This window comes from Barbus barbus (genome assembly GCF_936440315.1).
Source record: "Barbus barbus genome assembly, chromosome: 28".
In the NCBI taxonomy this organism is placed as follows: Eukaryota; Metazoa; Chordata; class Actinopteri; order Cypriniformes; family Cyprinidae; genus Barbus; species Barbus barbus.
In genome coordinates, this window is record NC_136756.1 from 19,796,802 (window position 1) to 19,815,863 (window position 19,062).

General features: G+C 35.5%; 3 protein-coding genes across 3 annotated transcripts in view; 1 reads left to right on the forward strand and 2 right to left on the reverse strand.

The window, feature by feature from the left end:
- Nucleotides 1-2,753: 2,753 nt before the first annotated feature.
- Nucleotides 2,754-5,269, forward strand: ela2l (elastase 2 like). The gene is made up of 8 exons (XM_079381862.1): nt 2,754-2,924; nt 3,064-3,152; nt 3,823-3,920; nt 4,098-4,220; nt 4,316-4,452; nt 4,603-4,748; nt 4,853-5,005; nt 5,117-5,269. Exons 1-8 carry the CDS (start codon nt 2,885-2,887, stop codon nt 5,132-5,134), a joined length of 804 nt encoding a protein of 267 aa, XP_079237988.1. The 5' UTR covers nt 2,754-2,884; the 3' UTR covers nt 5,135-5,269.
- LOC306847734 (5-aminolevulinate synthase, erythroid-specific, mitochondrial) lies at nt 5,269-12,357 on the reverse strand. Its single transcript, XM_079381860.1, has 11 exons — nt 12,255-12,357; nt 11,148-11,309; nt 10,791-10,961; nt 10,112-10,189; nt 9,287-9,509; nt 8,872-9,056; nt 8,253-8,432; nt 7,371-7,535; nt 7,001-7,269; nt 6,415-6,577; nt 5,269-6,221 (listed from the first exon to the last, which is right to left on the reverse strand). Exons 2-11 carry the CDS (start codon nt 11,296-11,298, stop codon nt 6,055-6,057), a joined length of 1,752 nt encoding a protein of 583 aa, XP_079237986.1. The 5' UTR covers nt 11,299-11,309; nt 12,255-12,357; the 3' UTR covers nt 5,269-6,054.
- Nucleotides 12,358-12,416: 59 nt separating this feature from the next.
- Nucleotides 12,417-19,062, reverse strand: part of LOC306848382 (inositol 1,4,5-trisphosphate-gated calcium channel ITPR3-like) — a 34,126-nt gene continuing 27,480 nt past the window's right edge. The window contains exons 56-58 of the mRNA XM_079382894.1: nt 18,696-18,856; nt 18,222-18,383; nt 12,417-13,693 (exon numbers count right to left, since the gene is read on the reverse strand). Coding sequence (XP_079239020.1) covers nt 13,571-13,693; nt 18,222-18,383; nt 18,696-18,856 — 446 coding nt within the window. The 3' untranslated portion in view covers nt 12,417-13,570. The remainder of the gene's footprint in view (nt 13,694-18,221; nt 18,384-18,695; nt 18,857-19,062) is intronic.

Below are 19,062 nucleotides of genomic sequence, written 5' to 3' on the forward strand. Positions count from 1 at the left end.
TTATCTTAGAGGTTTTATATATGCAGCCTGTGAAATGCACAGATGACATGAAGAGTAATCTCTTACCAAAGCCAGATGGCTTTTTGTGCTTCTGCATATTTGATGTTGATTTTTTTTTTTAGTGTTGTGAAGTTTCAGGATTTAAATAAATTTATGAAAGAAAAAACTAAAAATGTAGAATGCTGTGTACTGTATTATGGGTTAGATTGAAGATATTTACCAGAAGTGTGAAAATTAAAGGAAGAAAAAAAACTATAAAAAGGTGCTTTTGCATTCAAACTAAATGCGAGAATAAACCTTCAAGCTGTCAATCAACAGTTAGAATTATTTTGATTAGACTCTACCCTGTGATATATTAAGGTATTGTATGTTTTCAAAAGGAAAATATTTGATGTGTTTTATTTCCACTAAAGGAGTACCCTGTAACCCATTTTCAATTATATTTCTGTTATGTTATTCCATAATGGTAAATCGCTTTACTTTGTATTGACATGAATAATGTAAATCTCTGACCCTCTATGTCACACAAAACAGGGTGACAATGGTGGCCGCCTAAACTGTGCTGGTAGCAATGTTAGTTGGGAAGTCCATGGTGTTTTATCCAATATGAGTCCAAATACCTGCCTAATACTCAAGAGGCCCAACATTTTTACTCGTGTGAGCGCCTACATTGACTGGATCAGCAGCATAAGGGTTTTATGACAGCAAACATGCTATTGACAGACAAATTAAGCTATATGTCCTTTTGGATCATTATAGAAACTAATACTAATATTTTCCATTTATTATCTCTTACAGAGCATGGCCAGCTATTAAAGAGCAAACAGAAATAGGAGTTTTCAGTCATCCATGTCTTGAACAATAAAAATATTAAAAAAACATAAAATAGTTGTGTAAATTTATTAACACTAATATGTTAGTATTAACTAAACCCTGCTGTGGTGGGTTCAGTTTGACCCTCAAACTTTTTTTTTTTTATGAAATTCTGTAAATATTTCTCATTAATGGTAATGAATGTGCATGTGCAAGTTTCAACACATACATATGTTTTGGAATGGCTGTACAAAAATTGTTACTTACCTTTTGTGTCAACACTGACCCCCATTGGTTTCCATGCAATTTGTCTGAGAATTTTCAAAACTCAAAGTTTATTCAAAATTGAGACATCCTCTGAATCATCCAAGGAAAATTCACTTTTCCTTAATCTGGTGGAGTTTTACAGTTAAAAAAAGACTGTCAAAGGTTGTTTTTGCTTAGTTTATTGTTTGTTATATTTACTAGACTGTTACACTAAATACAAATACTGTAAATATTATTTACACTACCTAAGTGTGCAAATAGTCAGTACAAGTAGTCATGGCGAAAAAAAAAAACATCAGTTTTTTTTGTGTGTGTGTGTCTATGCTACTAATTTTGAAGAAAAATGTCAAATTGATCCATAACTCAACAGAAAATATAAGGAAATTCTTACATTTCTCACATTTTATAGTCTCTGACAAGCTACATTAGAGTTTTTATGTCCTTACATGAATCTTTAGTATTTTTCATATTGTTGAATTTTAGCAAATTGAGCGGAAACCAATGTGGGTAAATTTGACCCCCAACAGAGAAGCTGTACCCAGTTTTTAAACACAACAGGGTTAACAAAATAGATACACAGTTCAAATGCATGTATGTCCTTTGTGATTTAGTTCTTTGAACACAACATTGTTTTAATGGGATTTCATAAAAAATTCATAACATTGATCATGTTGTGTCTGTGAGGTCTTATAGCTCGATGACATTTCCATTACAGCCCAGTGGGCGGCAGTGTGGTGTTTTATTTAGAGAGGGGTCACATTTTTCAAGTTCCTCAAGACAACTTTACATGCCAAGTCAGATTTTAGATACGTAGCTATTATTGGAAACACTTCTAAACAAATTAAACGTGCACTCAGAAATTTACAATAACTATCAAAATATAAACACGAACAATGACAAAGACTAGAGATGATAAACAACAAGTGTGCATGAAACCCACATTGTAGAGGATCGTTCACACATTTAGGCTATACATAGGCCTATACTCAAATCTGTGTGCAATTAAGGACTGTGGAGGAATCTCTGCTAACAGTCAACTAAACAGGAAAAGGCAAAGCCAAAAATTCAAGTTTCATGATACACGATTTAAGTGACCCACCATTTATAAAACTAACCTGGACAGCACTACAAACCTGCTACAATTCATGTAGCAATCCACCGACAGTATTCTCAATGCCATTGTACTGAATAAATAAATGCTAAATAAAATAAATTAATAAATAAATAATAAAGTTATATCAGTGACCAGAGCATTACATGCAGCCTGTGAAATGCACAGATGACATGCTGATATGAACAGAAGCACCTTGTGCACAAAGCCATGCTTTAAAAAAACAAACAAAAAAAACTATATTTCATAATATCTGAATTTTTAGCATAGTTTTGTGAGGGGAAATGAGCAATTATGAATATATGCATAGCTATTATGAAAATATATATTTAAAAAAATATTTTAAAAAAAATGACTTTTTAATATGGTCTTCATTTACACTTATCTAAAGTTTTGTTGCAAATAAAAAGCAGAAACTGTATAATATGTGTTTTTTAATTAAATTATGATAATAATGTGACACCTTAACCAACAGGTAAAAATTACTTTAAAATGATTCAATTATATCCTGTGAATTATCAAAGTCAAAGTGTACCCAGAGAACCACCAAGGGGGCTATTTTATTTGTTTTTCCTAACGCAGTCAAGGACATTCGTTCCAAACGATTGCATAACTGTGGTCATACATTACACTGAAAGTGAATTGGCCAGTATATAAACCCCAGCAGAGAGGGCAAACATTGAAGATACAATCATGATGAAGTTTGTGGTCCTGGCTGTTCTGTTTGTTGGAGGTAAAAAGCCTTTATATATTGATTATATACTGTAGTATTGACTATTTTTTTAAAGTCTGAAAATGACATGCAGGAGATGGAGCATCAATCTTCTTTAACATTTTTAAACAATTACATTATTTGTTGTGTTTCACCTCAGCTTACGGATGTGGGCTTCCCACCTTCCCTCCTATTATATCGAGGGTTGTCGGGGGTGTGGATGTCCGTCCAAACAGCTGGCCCTGGCAGGTACATGCACATTTTATTACTTGCATTAAAACATACTGTCCTGATAATCTTAATTTCTGCCCTTGTTCAAAAACATTTTCCAATTGTAAGCTGTGTTAACCCTGTGAAGCCTTAGATATGAACATGAAACATCTTGAGAAATCAATGAGATCATTATAATAATTAGATATAATTAGATATTATTATTATTAAAATACAAAAATATCAGTTGAGCATTATCTATATATTTCCCAATAACGTGTCTTAGTAAGAAGATATTTAAATGTGTAGTTCTACGTTCAAAACATGTATTGTTTTATTTCTTGGCAAAATATATAGCCCAATGCAATGCAATATAAAGATGATTGAGAGATGTATAAATAAATATTCCTCAAAAGCCTAATGTGTCATATTTGATACTCCCATTTTGACATTTTTCTAAAAAAACGATGTATGGATAATCAAGTAAACCTAAGTTGCTTCAGTCCAGTATATGTTCATCTCGAAATATATTATTAACAATATAAATGTTCTTCTTATGTTCACTTGACAAAAATCAGCAGAGATTACATTTAAAAAGACATTTGAATGGGGACATTTTCAGAATTACACTAAAAGGTCTTTAAAAAGTAATATTTGCTGGCTAAGGACATAAGAAAGTCAACTGTCCCCTGTTCTGTTCTTCTCCCAGGTCTCCCTCCAGTACCAAAGCGGCAGCAGCTGGTACCACACTTGCGGTGGAAGCCTTATTTCCAATCAGTGGGTTATGACTGCTGCTCACTGCATCAGGTCAGTCTGAGGAACTTAAACTCAAGCCGAATTAGAAGTTAAAAAAGTACCATTTTAGTATATCATATTTATTACCATGGTATACATGATCACCATGAGTACCATGTTATTATTTACCACTTGATAGCATTTGTGAGTGTTTCTGAACTGCTTTGTCCTCCTCTTGTGGCCCTGCAGCAGTAGCAGAACTTACAGGGTGTATCTGGGAAAACATAACCTGAAGCAGGAGGAGAATGGATCTCTGGCCATCGGCACTGGAAAGATCATTGTCCACGAGGGCTGGAATTCCTTCACTATCCGGTACAGGGGCCAAAAGTCTCCTCGCAAACAAAAGAGATGCATATCTTGAATAACTTGTGCAATGAATTTAATGTTTCATGTTGTCTGGACCACAGTAATGACATCGCCCTGATCAAACTGGAGAGTGCCATCACTCCAAGTGACACTATCACTCCTACTTGTCTGCCTGCTGATGGACATGTTCTGCCCCACAATGCTCCCTGCTATGTCACCGGTTGGGGACGTCTCTACAGTAAGTAATGTTGATGGTTATGGATGAAGTTGTGCTGTTAAACTCAACTGACTAGAGCATGATGAGGAGATTTTAGACTTTTTTATTTTATTTTATTTTATTTTTTTACTTTTTCTTCTCACCTACCTTTTTTCCACTGTCAATAACTAGCCAATGGACCCATTGCTGATATCCTGCAGCAGGCTCTCCTGCCTGTGGTGGATTACGCCACCTGCTCCAAGTTTGACTGGTGGGGCTCTCAGGTCACACAAAACATGGTCTGTGCTGGTGGAGATGGTATTGTTTCTGGATGTAATGTAAGGAGCTTTTTCTTTTTTTTTTTACTATATTTAAATGATATTTAAGTTAAAAACTATAGCTGAAACAACAACTATTAACACTGCCCCGTCACACAACACAGGGTGACTCTGGTGGCCCCCTGAACTGTGCTGGTAGCGATGGCGCTTGGGAGGTCCACGGTATTGTGAGCTTTGGTTCAGGACTGAGCTGCAATTATAAAAAGAAGCCCACCGTTTTTACTCGCGTGAGCGCCTACATTGACTGGATCAGCAAGGTAAGTGTTTTATATTAGCAAACATGTAATAACATGTAAATTAAGTTTCATGACAGTGTTTGTTATGGAAACTTCTTTAATACTAGTGATTTTTCCCTTAATCTCTTACAGAACATGGCCAGCTACTAAAGAGCAAACAGAAAATGGGTTTTGTATCATCGATGCCTTGAACAATAAAAATACGGCACATAAAGTTGTGTATTTATTTGCTCTATACATTACTATAATAAATTAATATGATTTGAACACCTGGTTTAAATGCACTTATGACCTATATGATTTAGGAACTTTAGTACAAATTTGTTGTTGGTGATATTCAAAATGATAAGATCTCATAGCTCAGTAAGGGACACTTCCATTACAGTCTGGCAGGTGGCAGTGTGGTGTTTTAATTGAAAGGGGCCCGTCCAAGACCATTTTATGTGCAAAGACACATTTGACTTGTAGTTTTTTGGTGTTTTGTATTCAAATGTTCCCCTAAGTTAAAATATATCAGATTCAGAGTACAAATATTACTTCTGGTTTTGTTGGTATTTGTAACCAAGTGGTTATGAGTTATCAGAGGCATTTTGTTGTAACTGACCATATTTATTGAATTTTTACATTCATCAATTTGAGGTCAAATGGTCCAAAACAGGAAGACGGCATGTGGCATAGTTTCAGTGTGGCATAGTTTCAGTGTAAGCTGTTATTAAATATACTCTTGCATGCATACGTGTACATACAATAATAGAAAACTACCAAAAAGTGCCCATGTGCAGGTTTGTCGTCATGCAGAGGGGACACACGATTAATGTATAATGTAGCCAAAGTCTCAATAACTAATTTATACGATTATGTAAAAACAATTCTCTTTTAATCATTACGAGTCACAGCAAACAATACAGAAACACTATTTTATCACATATCGCCAAACTTTAAATTAAGGACCCTCTTTTTTGCGCACCATCTACATTTATACTACCATAAACATATTCTGGATTGGAAGTGGATTTAGAGTCAATCTAATCTAATGAAACAGATCTTCATCTTGGTCTGCTGATACTGACTCACTGTGCAGCCACAGTGATGTATCTCGGCTCCATGTTCCCAAAGTAGGACTTCTCCCACTCACTCATGAGGTCAAAATAAAGAGGCCGATCACAGAAGGTGCAGGAGGCCATAGCTGGTCCATTCAGCGGTAGTCCAACCTCCTGCCAGACTTCCAACAGTTTCTCTGTCCAACATAAAATATTATTAAAAATGACCAGTTTTCATTTTCTCAAATCTGGATACATCCCTATGACAATGGCAGATGTCAGAGTGTTGCAGACTGCTGTTCTGTTTAGTGGCACTAGCTGTACAGAAATTAAACTCTTCACCTTTAAGGTGAAAAGAAATAGAGTTTACCTAATTCCATGACCACTCACCTACAAAGTAGTTCATCATAATGGGATTGTGGAAAGGAGAAGGAGCCAACCGCAACAGCTCTTCTCCACGAGGCACTGTTGGGTAATTTATGGCCTGCACATAGATGTTGTGTTTCTCCAACAAGATATCACACACCTGAGAGTTTTTTGCTGCATTTCCAACCTGTAACACCAGATTTAAAGTGTAAACATTTATACCTGTGCAGACAAATTTCATCCAAAATATATATAATATGTATATTCGTATTTAATACGCATTTAATAACTAGAGTGAACGGTTCACCCCAAAATAAAAATCATCGTCATTTATTCACCCTTATGGTCGCTAGAATCCCATAAGACTTTGGTTAATCTTAGAAACGCAGATCAAGATATTTTTAATGAAGCTGTGAGGTTTCTATCCCTTGAAAGTCCAGGTAGCCTAACTAAAACTTAGAGTATCCAAAAAGGTCATAAAGGCATTCTAAAACAATTCCATATGGATCGAGCAGTTTGGAATGACATGAGGGTGAGTAAATGATGACAGAATTGCAATTTTTCTGTGAACTATCCAATTAAGGATGTAATGGCTTTTGCAAACACTGACCCGAATGGGAATGATGTGGCTAGGGCAGTTGACCACAGGCAGCCCAGCGTCCAGAAGCAGCTGTCTCATATGTTTGACGTTTCTCTGATGGGCTCTGCGCAAAGCTTGGCCTTCTGGGCTCTTCAGCACACGCACCGATTCCAGAGCCCCCGCCAGCACCATGGGAGGTAAGGAGGTAGTAAAGATGAAACCGGCAGCGAAGGAGCGCACAGTGTCCACCAGGGCGGCAGTGCTGGCTATGTAACCTCCCACACAGCCAAATGCTTTACCTACAGATATTTCAAACAATATCAGCAAAGTTGAGAGTCAAGAACACAGATGAAAATACAGGACAGAATCATGCACTTGATATTGGCTGTATGTGTCTTACCCAGAGTTCCAGAGACAATATCGATCTTGTGCATGACGTTGTCTCTCTCTCCTACACCTGCTCCGTGAGCCCCATATAGTCCGACAGCATGGACCTCATCCACAAAAGTCAGAGCTCCATATTTATGTGCTACGTCACATAGCTCTTCAAGAGGGCAAATTGCACCTGAGAAACAAGTTATTTTTCAGTTAAAGATGAAGTGTAGAAATGCACTATTATCAGCTGACAATAATTTGTTTACTCCACAAGCCAAAGTGTCTGATAAAAGGGTGGTTGCGAAGATAAAGCGAGTAATATTTGGCTGGACGTGTAATTTAAAAAATAAATAAATAAATTGACACCCAATAAGGTGACTCGCTCCACATAAAAAAACAACAGCATATATTTGGCTATTGATATGACTGAGTCTTCATTTCATGTGTTTGATGTTTTCTGACTAATAATTTTTTTGCATTGTTTAATAAGGAGGAAGTAAATGCACTTGTTGTGCCTTAATGTGTTTTTATTGCGCTCAGAAATAGAGATAGATAGATAGATAGATAGATAGATAGATAGATAGATAGATAGATAGATAGATAGATAGATAGATAGATAGATAGATAGATAGATAGATAGATAGATAGATAGATAGATAGATAGATAGATAGATAGATAGATAGATAGATAGATAGATAGATAGATACTTAATTTTACATGTATGCATTTGACAGATGGTTTTATTTAAATTGGCTTAAATTGTATTAAAGGTTTTACACAATATCAGTTCATTTATTCCCTAGGAATCAAACCCATGACCATGGCGTTTCTAGTGCCAAGCCCTATTTTACAATAATAAGAAACAATCTATTTTGAGTAAGTTATGTGATAGCTCCTTCTACTTACCATCCATTGAATGAACAGTCTCAAAAGCCACGATTTTTGGTATGAGTGGATCTGAGCGGCTGAGCAGTTCCTCCAGATGACTAGCATCATTGTGTCGGAAAATGAAGCGTTTGGCCCCACTGTTCCTGATGCCCTGGATCATGGAGGCATGATTACCCATGTCTGAGTAGATCTCACAGCCTTTGGAGAGAAAAGATGTTTCAGATTAATTTCAGAAAATACATTACTGTTCAGTTTTGGGTCAGTGAGGTTTTTTTTATTGTTTTTTTTTTTTTTTTTTAATACATTTAAGCAATGATGCATTTAATTGGTCAAAAGTGACAAATACATTTATAATGTTACAAAACATTTCAGATAAATGCTGTTTTTTTTCTTTGTATTCATCAAAGAATCTTAATAAAATGTCAGGCAGTTGCAACAAATATATTAAGCAGTGCAATATTTTTAAATAAGTAATTAATAAATAATTTTACAATCATTTTTAATGTATTTTTGATAAAACCATTCTTTCAAAAACATTACAAATTAAACCAACCCAAGACTAATGGCAGTATAGTTCATAAATTTCATATATTCATTAATTCACACATTCATCAAGCGCTTGTGTTTTGTTGGATACCTGGGAGCATTTTAGCCAAAGTAAAGAGAGTGGAATCATTGGCTACAAAGCAGGAAGAAAAGACCAGTGCTCCATCTTTCTGGTGTAGATAGGCCAGTTCATTCTCCAGGGCCACATGATAGTTACTCGTCCCAGAGATATTTCGGGTGCCACCTGCTCCTGCACCATGCTTCTGCAAAGCCTCTCTAAGAAATGTTAAAAGGTTGTGATTACTCAGTTAGTTTGTTTTAGCAGCTATATATATATACACAAAGTCAAACAATAAGGAACTGTTTTATCATATTATGATATACACATGCGGTATTTAATAGAAATTATAAGTTAGTGTATTTTGCTGCACCTTCATTTGTTCTTCTCTATGTATAATAACATATGATGGCAAACATTTATTTCATTGTCTGTTTTATGTACTGACCCTATGGCATTGACAACGCGGGGATGTCGACTCATGCCCAGGTAATCATTACTGCACCATACAGACACCTGGGAGCCCAAGCGTCCAGGGATGGAATAGTCCTCAGCAAAAGGGAAAACCTCTGCAAAACGGTTCACCGTCTTAAAGATACGGTAGGTATGGTCATTCTTCTTTTCCAAAATCTTCCGAGTGAAGAAGTCATCATAGTTGAAACTGGGTCTGGCTGAATTATTTAAAAAACAAATGGGCAATCATCAGTCAATAAATGAGGAAGAAAGACAGGGATGAAAGAAGACAGGCACTACTTAAGTGCTGCAGATACAATGAACAGTATACAACATTAACAAAACCAAACAGTCTTGGATCAATTCGATAATAACCTACCTTTTACTCAACATCCATCATTTCTCATTATGTCATTTTATTATTCCATTAGTTCACAGATATTTTTTTAAAAATAGAAAAAAAAGTTGTACCTTTTGGCCATCTAATCAAATAATAAGTCAAAAAAACAGATGTTCAATATTCATATACTTAGTTAGATGTTCAATATGCATACTATGCAGTGTGTACATAATACCCAAAGGTGCAAAAGCTACAATTGTTTCTACCTTATTTACCCCTAAATGGTACCATAGCAAATATGTAAATGTAATATTAGTACACTAAAAGGTACATATTAGTACTTTAAAAGTACATATTAGTGCCTAAACTGTATATATTGTATTAGTACCTTTTGAAATGATACTGCCCCAGTGACAATTTGGTATTTTCTGAGAGGTTTATACTACTGTAAATCTTAAAGAAAAATGCAGTCAAACTCACTAAAGTTGTCTTCAAGAAGGTGTGTAGGACCAGTTGACTGATGACTTTGCAAGCCACTGAAAAGCGAACTCATCAAGCCTGGAGAAAAGGGGCATCAATGTGCAGAAATTCATAAAACAAACACAAAATTCAAGATTTTTGCTTTGATTCAGTGTGGAGAAAAAAACAGAGCGAAAATCAAAGTGTTTTGTATTTAATGCCATTTTTTAAGTCATATATTTTCTTTAAATTACACATTAACTGTGATAGCGCTAAAACCCAAAAACTACAATTTTCCAATTAGAGGTTATTTTCTAGTACACATGCGGCTTTGTAAAATTTAATCTGTAATGTTATTGTCTAAAGACTGGTTTTTGTTACATCAGCAGTCTGAGTCATCATCTGCTTACTATTCACAGCTGAGGAGTCTCTCAAATTGGATTTAAATGGTGCAAATTGCAGAGAGGAGAATGTGCTCCAAGCTGGGTGTTATTATGTAAAATGCATCCAACCCCTGCATGATAAAGCTCAGACAAAAGAGACTCTTCAGCAGTAAACTAATTATACTGTGTGGTGGTAAAAAAGAGACAGCTGCTGCAACACATCAGCCAGTCAGCTAGATATCTGCTTCTGAAGCAATATAAACATTACACTTCCACCACAGTACATGAATACATCACACTGAGAGGGATTGTTTTACCAGGGGTATCTTGATTCTCAAGATTGGGCTGGACATCCTCCTGCACTTGTGGACTGGCTTTAACTAGTCCAATCTTAGAGGAAACAAAGGGACAGCTCTGGGACATGGCGATCGCCACCTGAGTGGCTGTGGTCGCCAACTGCCGCTTTGGCTCCTTATGAGGGAGGAGGCCTGAACACAATAAGCACATGAATATAAACAATAGATGAAGATAATGAGGTACTGCATGCTGATTTACAATATTTAGTGTCAATGAGATTTTATTTATAAAAATATGGATTTTTTTTAGTCATATATAGCTGGTATAGAAAACCTCACAATAATATAGTATGGAAAATACAAAAATAACAGCATTACCTTTTTCCTCAGAGGACTGGGTGGCTTTTACAGAGATCTGGCGGACAATGATCGGACATTGGTTAGCCAATCCAAAGTACGCTACCACATTCCTTAGAGAAGGGCCTGGAGTGGACTTCAAGAAGGGGCAGTGATGCAGAAAAGCAGACATGTTTTTAACAGCTGTAAACAATGGAAAAGACGGTCAGTGGGGTAAAAAATTAGGTTATATGTGAAAAAAGCCTACTTTTTCATAATGTAACAACATTGTCAAGTATAGATTTATGAAACAGATGCCTAACTAAATTAATCCTTAGGTTACGTAATATCAGTAATTACGTCCTTAAAGAGCCTCTAAAGTGACCCTAATCGAAATTTTGAGCAGTGGGTTTCAGGGCGCGGGGCACCTGGGTGCGGCCGATACCTCGCTTTATCTGGAACCCGCAGACTCGCGCTTTCCTCAGCACCCCGCTCTCAAAGTTAGAACACTGACGTCACTTACATTGATAATGGCTAGATTATACTTACCGAAAAGTATCAACCTTATAAAACGTATAAAGGCAAAAAGTATTAGGCTATTTATGGCCAACAAAAACGTTGTGTAGTGAATTTTCGAAAGAAACTAAGTAGGCTAATTCCACATATTTTAAGCTACAGTAGCCTATAGATGACATTGTTGTTAATATAATAACAACAACAAACTATTAGAGGTCTGTATTGTAACAATATATCAGCTTATATAATATTTTATCATATATTACATTAGAATATATAATAAATACACACACAACTCCTATATCTCTTTCAGAGGTCTAATAGTTGTGGTAGCAAGTTGTTGTTTTCCTATTCAAGTTTTTTTAAGGTTCATTAAACTTATCAACATCAAAAAAATAAACACTTCTATATTTCTAACAAAAGAAAGAAGCTTGACAAATGACTTTAGCTTCATTTCTGAGACTGATCTACTGTCTGTTTGAGTAAAGTAGCTAATTTACAGAACTACAATTCCCATTTCCAGAGTAACGTTTTACCTGTATTAGCTTACAGCCAATATTCGCTGTAAATTTATTTGATACACATTGTTCAAATGTAAATATTATGTTAATATTATGAAAAACATGAGCCTACCTGTTGACCTGCACTGAGGACGAACTTCTGAACGGCACCCGACGCTCAAACGAACAGCGAAGGAATTGATCTGATCTGATCACACCCTAATACTATCAAGTGCACGTGACAGAGGGACGTAATCTGACACAAGACAAATCAATGGACATTCACGCGACTGTTTACTTTGTTTCATTTGGAAGATATCTTTTATTTTGTTTTGAAAATAATAAAAAGTCATTGCAATGCTCCAAATATTCTAATTTCTATTGATTTTGTAACATTTTATTAGGCTATAGTAGCCTAATATCGTAGTAATGTGACTCATTCGTTTCTCTTACTGACTTTTAATGTTTAATAATACAAGACGTCAAATAGCTAACCAAATGTTTTATTTTGAATTTTCTGTGTAAAGTTGGTGAGGCACTTCATATCAATGTATTAGCAATAATAGCAATAAATTTATGAATATCTGATGTCAACAGTATTGATGAATTACACACTGGCTGTTATTAACGAAGCCAAAATATAAGTATGTAACAGCATTCTTTTTGTGGCCATAAAAATGCAACTGACTTGCAACTTAGTCCTGGTCGCACAATAAATAATTAAATAGACACAAACATAGATCTACATGTCTATTAAAACCACGATCAGCATGTCCTCACTTAAGACTATTTTTATGATAAGATAAATAAGGAACATGTTAGTTTCCTGAGCAAAAGTTATGTTCTTTTAGGTTATTTTTAGGCACTCTGACTTTTAAATTCAAGCTGTTTGAACTTTAAACACACTTCTATGCCATTTATACTCCCCATTTTTAACTATAGTGACATGCTAGCATCTCCTAGTTCATCATAAGACTTGTCATAATATTCCCCTTCATGTTACCCAAATCATCTCACAATCATATCAAGCCAGTGCATCATGACTATCCCTATAAATACAGCATATACAATCTCATCGGTGCACATTAAAACTATTAACCAACAATTACTCATTATCTATCTAAAAAACATCAGCTTTACTTAAGAGTAATGCTACATTTATCCATGCATCCAACAAGAGTTTTGAAAAGAAGCTTTCAAATATCTTAATCAAAAACGGCTTAAAAAAATAAAAATAAAAAACAATTTAAATATATCAATTTTGTGCATACTAAAAACCATTCCAGGTAATCAAAGGCCCCCTCAAAGAATGACTATTTAGTCAGTAGTGCTTTTGTGGGAGTGTAGAGCCAATCCGTCTATCCGTTGAACGGAACTTTTCTACAGTGGGAAGTACACCAGCATCACATTATTGCTTCTATAAAGTCAATGCTAAGTTAGCTGGAGAAATTAGGTCCTGATGACCTGAGGATTTCCTCCAGCAGCACTAGGAGGTATAGGCATCGCAGGGTTTGAGCCAGACTGAACATCCACAAAACCCATCCTCTGCTTTCTCTTCCTCTGCTCGGTCATCTAAATAAACAAATACACAACCGTTATTTTAGAATCTAAAATCAGAGAGATTAATTCATTTTAATGTACCAACATTATTAACCCTTATGTTATGTTGGGGATGCTTTCGTCCACTATGGGGTGCTGTTGAGTCTTAATTTGGCCACAACTTTCTCTGCGTTTCAGCAAATGGAATGATTTTTGGTGACAAATCTTATTTTGACACGTTTTGGGAAAATGCTTTGAAAATTTTCAAAAACTCAATAATACACGGTGGGCAAATTCACTACCCTTTCATTATGTTCGGGATGAAAACATCCACTAAATTAAACTGCTGTAAAAATGTATCAGATAAATATTTTCCTTCAACATTTTTTGCATAAATCTATTAAAATCAACCTCAGTCCTGGTCAAAGCTACTAAATGTTTTTAAAAAATCCAGGATTTTTACTCTTTAATTGCCAAGTTCATAAATGATGAAAACACACAAAATTAATTATTTTCAATATAAAAGGTGATTGTGGACTGGATATTGTTTTACCTTTTATCACAGTCTTGGACATGTCAAAGATTAGTAACAACATTGGCTTTGATGCATTGTTAGTTTTTGTGCAGCATCAAATTTAATTTTTTTCTCCCTCATTTACTGTTCGTGGCTGTTTTTGCCCCATTGACTTCCATTATAACTACATTTTTTTTATTGCAAAGCCATGACACCATATAATCATGCATTCTTGATTGTTGGTGGTTTTACCTGTTGGCAAAAGGTAAAATTTGTCATTTTTACAGTTAATCACCAGGTAGCACCATTAACCCTTTAGATAGGCCTGTGCAAAAAAAAAAAAGCTTAGTTTCTGGCTTGTATATGGAGAGAGAGAGAGAGTGTGAGAGAGACCTTTGCACACTTGATGTATCTGAGAAAATCAAAATATGCACCTCAGCTCTCAGAACTACATGGAGTAAACAAAAACAAAGTAAGTGTATTTATGCACCAGCTGCCTTTTGATGGTGAGTAGTACAGACTAAACAAAAACAAGGTAAGTGGATTTAAACACTTGCATGCCATTCTGCTGGTCATTTGATGGTGAGAAGAGCAGCAAGCAACATGAGAAAGGGCTTGACTTGTACCGAAGTTTTAGAAATGGTTATGCAGCCTGACCCCTCCAGTGAACTGCAGGATGTATTGTCTTCTCCCTCTGACACCACAGACTCAGGAGAGTCAGATCCTGATTTTGTTGTGGCACCCTCATCATCCTCTCCAGCTTCCACTGAAGGCGAGGAGGATTCAGAGGATCCTGGATCTGGGTGGATTGGGAGAAACGGCGAAGTGTGGTTTTCCACCAACGTGGAGACAACTCCCTTTCTTCAGCCTGCCAGAGGCATGACTGCAGGGCTGACGCGTTATGCAAGGGTCCAGAACGTGGATTCTATGTTCAATCTGTTTTTTACGGAGGAGATGAGATGAGGAGAGGAGTTTAGCTCTCCATCCATCCTCAACTCTTGCACCATTGTTCAGTTTATTTGAATTTGTTGTTGGATTTTGGTTCATAATAAATTATGTTCATAAATCTGATGCGGAGTAGACTTTTTACAGAAAAAAAATGGAAAAGTGTATCACTGAAGGATTTTAAGATTTTAAACTGGCTTTACCATCAAGAAAAGACAAGCATTTCACACATAGGCCGTCTGTACTTCTCACCATCGAAAGGCAGCAGGTGCATAAATACACTTACTTTGTTTTTGTTTACTCCATGTAGTTCTGAGAGCTGACGTGCATATTTTGATTTTCTCAGATGCATCAAGGTAACTGCGCAAAGGTCTCTCTCTCACTCTCTCTCTCACACACACACACACACACACACTAGGGCTAGGCGATATGACAATATTATCATATATCGACGATGTCTTGTAAGTATCGCAATGTCGATGTCAACAGTCAGGTAAAAGACGATTATCGATTTTATCGAGGGAAAAAAAGACAAATGATAAACCTAGTAAATTGCAAAAACATTTACATGACCCCATAGTCACCATACAGGTCTTTTTGCATGCAAGAATGAAATAATTTAGTAGGAGGGTTGGTAGGGGCTGTTCCAATTTATGAAATCAGATCAGATGGAAGGTCAGGAACCGAATTACTCGTTAAAAAATTAAATTTCGATTCTGCTTCTCGATTTCTGTATGCGCTGTGATTTCAAAAGATTCAACTGCAAGAAGAAGAAATAGAACTCGCTTCTGCACTCGCGCGCTGTTTTCCGTGCTGCGCGCGCACACACACAAACAAAGCGCAAGCACAAAAGCCACCTCTTATATACGCGAACACTGGACTCAGCTCTCTTTCTCGCATTCTTACATATTTGAATGGACAAATACACACAGAATTATATCAAAATATCCCATAAATACAATCTGTTATGTCTTAAGTGAACTTAAAGAGTTGAGAAAGAATACAAGGGTGCATTGGATCCATGCAGTGACAGCAGCTGCTGCCGCCAGTTATTAATGTTAATCAAAGAACAAAAGATAAGAAAATCACTTTTGTAACCTCGGTTTATATTTTATTTGCCTGTTTTTCGGCGTTGACTACCACAATGGCAACGTGCATCTGTGTATGCGATTTTGGAGATGCGTTCCAATCCTATTTATCCTTATTTAGGGTAGACCTATTCTATTTTGATCTGCAGTTTAATAAAAGTTCAACAGAAAAAAGAAAAATAGTAGCACTGCATGTGTTTCTGAATATTTATTTAAACAATGTATAATGATGAAAAACCACAAACATGATAGGCTAGTTATAATTAAAATACGCAAATTCCTTTGCAGCCTATTCTGTTTTTACAGATTTTTTGAAACAGTGTAATTAAGCTGAGATATAGCACTATAAATTCTTAATTCATTTGCAACAAAACTATAAAGTTTTATTGCAAACAGATTAAGGCATTATAGTTCTAGCCTATAGGCCTTTCTCAACATGCACGCGTTCGGAGTTTCGGCAGCCCAACACTGAAAATTACATTATGGGCATTGTATTTTGATTAATAAAATAAAAACTATAAAAATTAAAATACAAAAAATTTAATTTAAATTACCCCGCTTCTAAATAAAAAGCAGTTATTTTTATTTCGTTAAAAACGGGCCAAAAGAGACCTCTGAACTAGACTACCAGAAAAAAAAAAAAAAAAAAAAGTTTTTGCTCAGAATTCGTTTTTAATCCCTGCATGATTTTAGTCATACATGATAAATATCAAATAACCTATAGCTTGACTACAAGTTTTAAAACAACGCAACAATTGTTGTATTCAAGGAAATTAAACTTACCATCATGAAATGTCTACACAGGCGATAATGCCAAAAAGAAAGAGACATCGGAAAATAGGCATATTTTATTCACGGTATTAAATGAATGAATGAATGGATGCATTTATTAATGGCATCAACATGCATTTATCATTCTTACAATCACTGCCAGAATGTCCAAGTCCACCGTGATGAACCTAAAATTGGGTTCTATTATTTTTCCTCAACAGTTCTCCTCACAAAACGAAATTCATTTCAAACACAAATTTGATAAGAACAGAATGGAAATTATTAGCAACACCAACATAACAGTAAAGCTAATGTTTTCTGTTAGTTTAAACACAAACTAAGAAAAAGTAAAAACGAAACTTTAATGTGGCAATAATTAAGACCAAACTGAACTGTGTTTATGGTGCATGTCCGCAATGTTGTCCCAGCCGGGGCGGGGCGGGGCGTGGTGGAGGTGGGGCTTGGGTAGACGATATTATCGGATATCGCGATATTTTTCACGGTGATTATCGATAAGATATTTTTGACATATCGCCCAGCCCTAACACACAAACATACATACTATAATATGCTGTTATACTCCATATAAAAGCCAGAAACTAAGCTTTTTTTTTTCTTGCACAGGCCTATCTAAAGGGTTAATGGTGCTACCTGGTGATTAACTGTAAAAATGTCAAATTTTACCTCTTCCCAACAGGTAAAACCACCAACAATCAAGAATGCATGATTATATGGTGTCATGGCTTTGCAATAAAAAAAATGTAGTTATAATGGAAGTCAATAGGGCAAAAACAGCCACGAACAGTAAATGAGGGAGAAAAAAAATTAAATCTGATGCTGCAAAAAAACTAACAATGCATCAAAGCCAATGTTGTTACTAATCTTTGACATGTCCAAGACTGTATCCAGTAAAATATCAAAATATAAAATATCCAGTCCACAATCACTTTTTATATTGTAAGTCATAAGTCATTTTGTGTGTTTTTTTCCCCAAATCAGTGACATCATTTATGAACTTAGCAATTAAAGAGTAAAATCCTGGATTTTTTAAAAACATTTAGTAGTTTTTACCAGGACTGAGGTTAACAGATTTCTGAAAAAAAAATTGAAAAAAATATTTATCTGATACAATTTTTCCGCAGTTTAACTTAGTGGATGTTTTCATCCCGAACATAACAAAAGGGTAGTGAATTTGAACAATACACAAGGGTTAATGCTGGACAAACAGTGCTGACTTTCTTACCTGTTCTTTCAGCTCTGTTAACTGGCTTGTGAGTTGTGTGACTACTTTCATGGTGGAGGTGAGACGATCCTGCAGGTTCCTCATCTCATTCTGTTCTCCATCTCCCTCAGTTACAACCAGAGACATGGCCTGCATGCGTGGGAACCAATCCAGGTTCTTGTTCTAACAAGAGGCGACAACAAGGCTGAATCAAAACCCATTGCAAGGTGAACCAAGAGTGAAATAAATAAATTAAAGCAAAATAGAAATAAAAAAAAATAAAAGTAATAATAATAATAATAATAATGACCAAAGGAAATAACAAAATAACTAAAAATTAATTCAAATAAAATGAAAGCTGAAAATACAAAAATAAGCCTAGTCAAAGTATTAATCAATAATATAATATAAATAATACTGAAATAACAATGGTAATTGCACTGGTTAATATAGAATGTGACCGGTATCCAAACAGCTAAAAAATTATTAATTTACCTTTATCATATGGGCCACGTAGCTCTCTGGGCCAGTGTAATCTGTCCTGTTTTTCTCCCGTACCAGCACAATGAAATAGAGGTAGTGCCAGATATTATGCTCAAATTTAATGTGTTCCTCGAATGATACAGTCTTATTATCAAACTTGTCCCTCTCGAGACCTGTTGAAATACAAATACAGATCAATTCCTTCCTGTAATGTTCTCTGATGATTAGTATTTAACAGTCATAAAGCCTGTTAAGAAATACTAGGGTCATTTTTTAGCCACAACAAATAAATTAAGAAATTATATTTTGCAATAATAAAATGAAGCCTATATCAAGGAATGTTAAAATTGTCTTTTTGAAAATTACAGAAATGTGCTTA

Excerpts from the sequence above, each read along its gene's own strand:
- ela2l (XM_079381862.1), top strand. The coding sequence starts at position 2,885 with ATGATGAAGTTTGTGGTCCTGGCTGTTCTGTTTGTTGGAG. Across the intron at positions 2,925-3,063 it reads GGCTGTTCTGTTTGTTGGAG|CTTACGGATGTGGGCTTCCC; the intron begins GTAAAAAGCCTT and ends GTTTCACCTCAG. Across the intron at positions 4,453-4,602 it reads CGGTTGGGGACGTCTCTACA|CCAATGGACCCATTGCTGAT; the intron begins GTAAGTAATGTT and ends GTCAATAACTAG.
- LOC306847734 (XM_079381860.1), bottom strand. The coding sequence starts at position 11,298 with ATGTCTGCTTTTCTGCATCACTGCCCCTTCTTGAAGTCCACTCCAGGC. Across the intron at positions 10,190-10,790 it reads TGAGAATCAAGATACCCCTG|GCTTGATGAGTTCGCTTTTC; the intron begins GTAAAACAATCC and ends CCTTTTCTCCAG. Across the intron at positions 8,433-8,871 it reads TTTGGCTAAAATGCTCCCAG|GCTGTGAGATCTACTCAGAC; the intron begins GTATCCAACAAA and ends TTCTCTCCAAAG.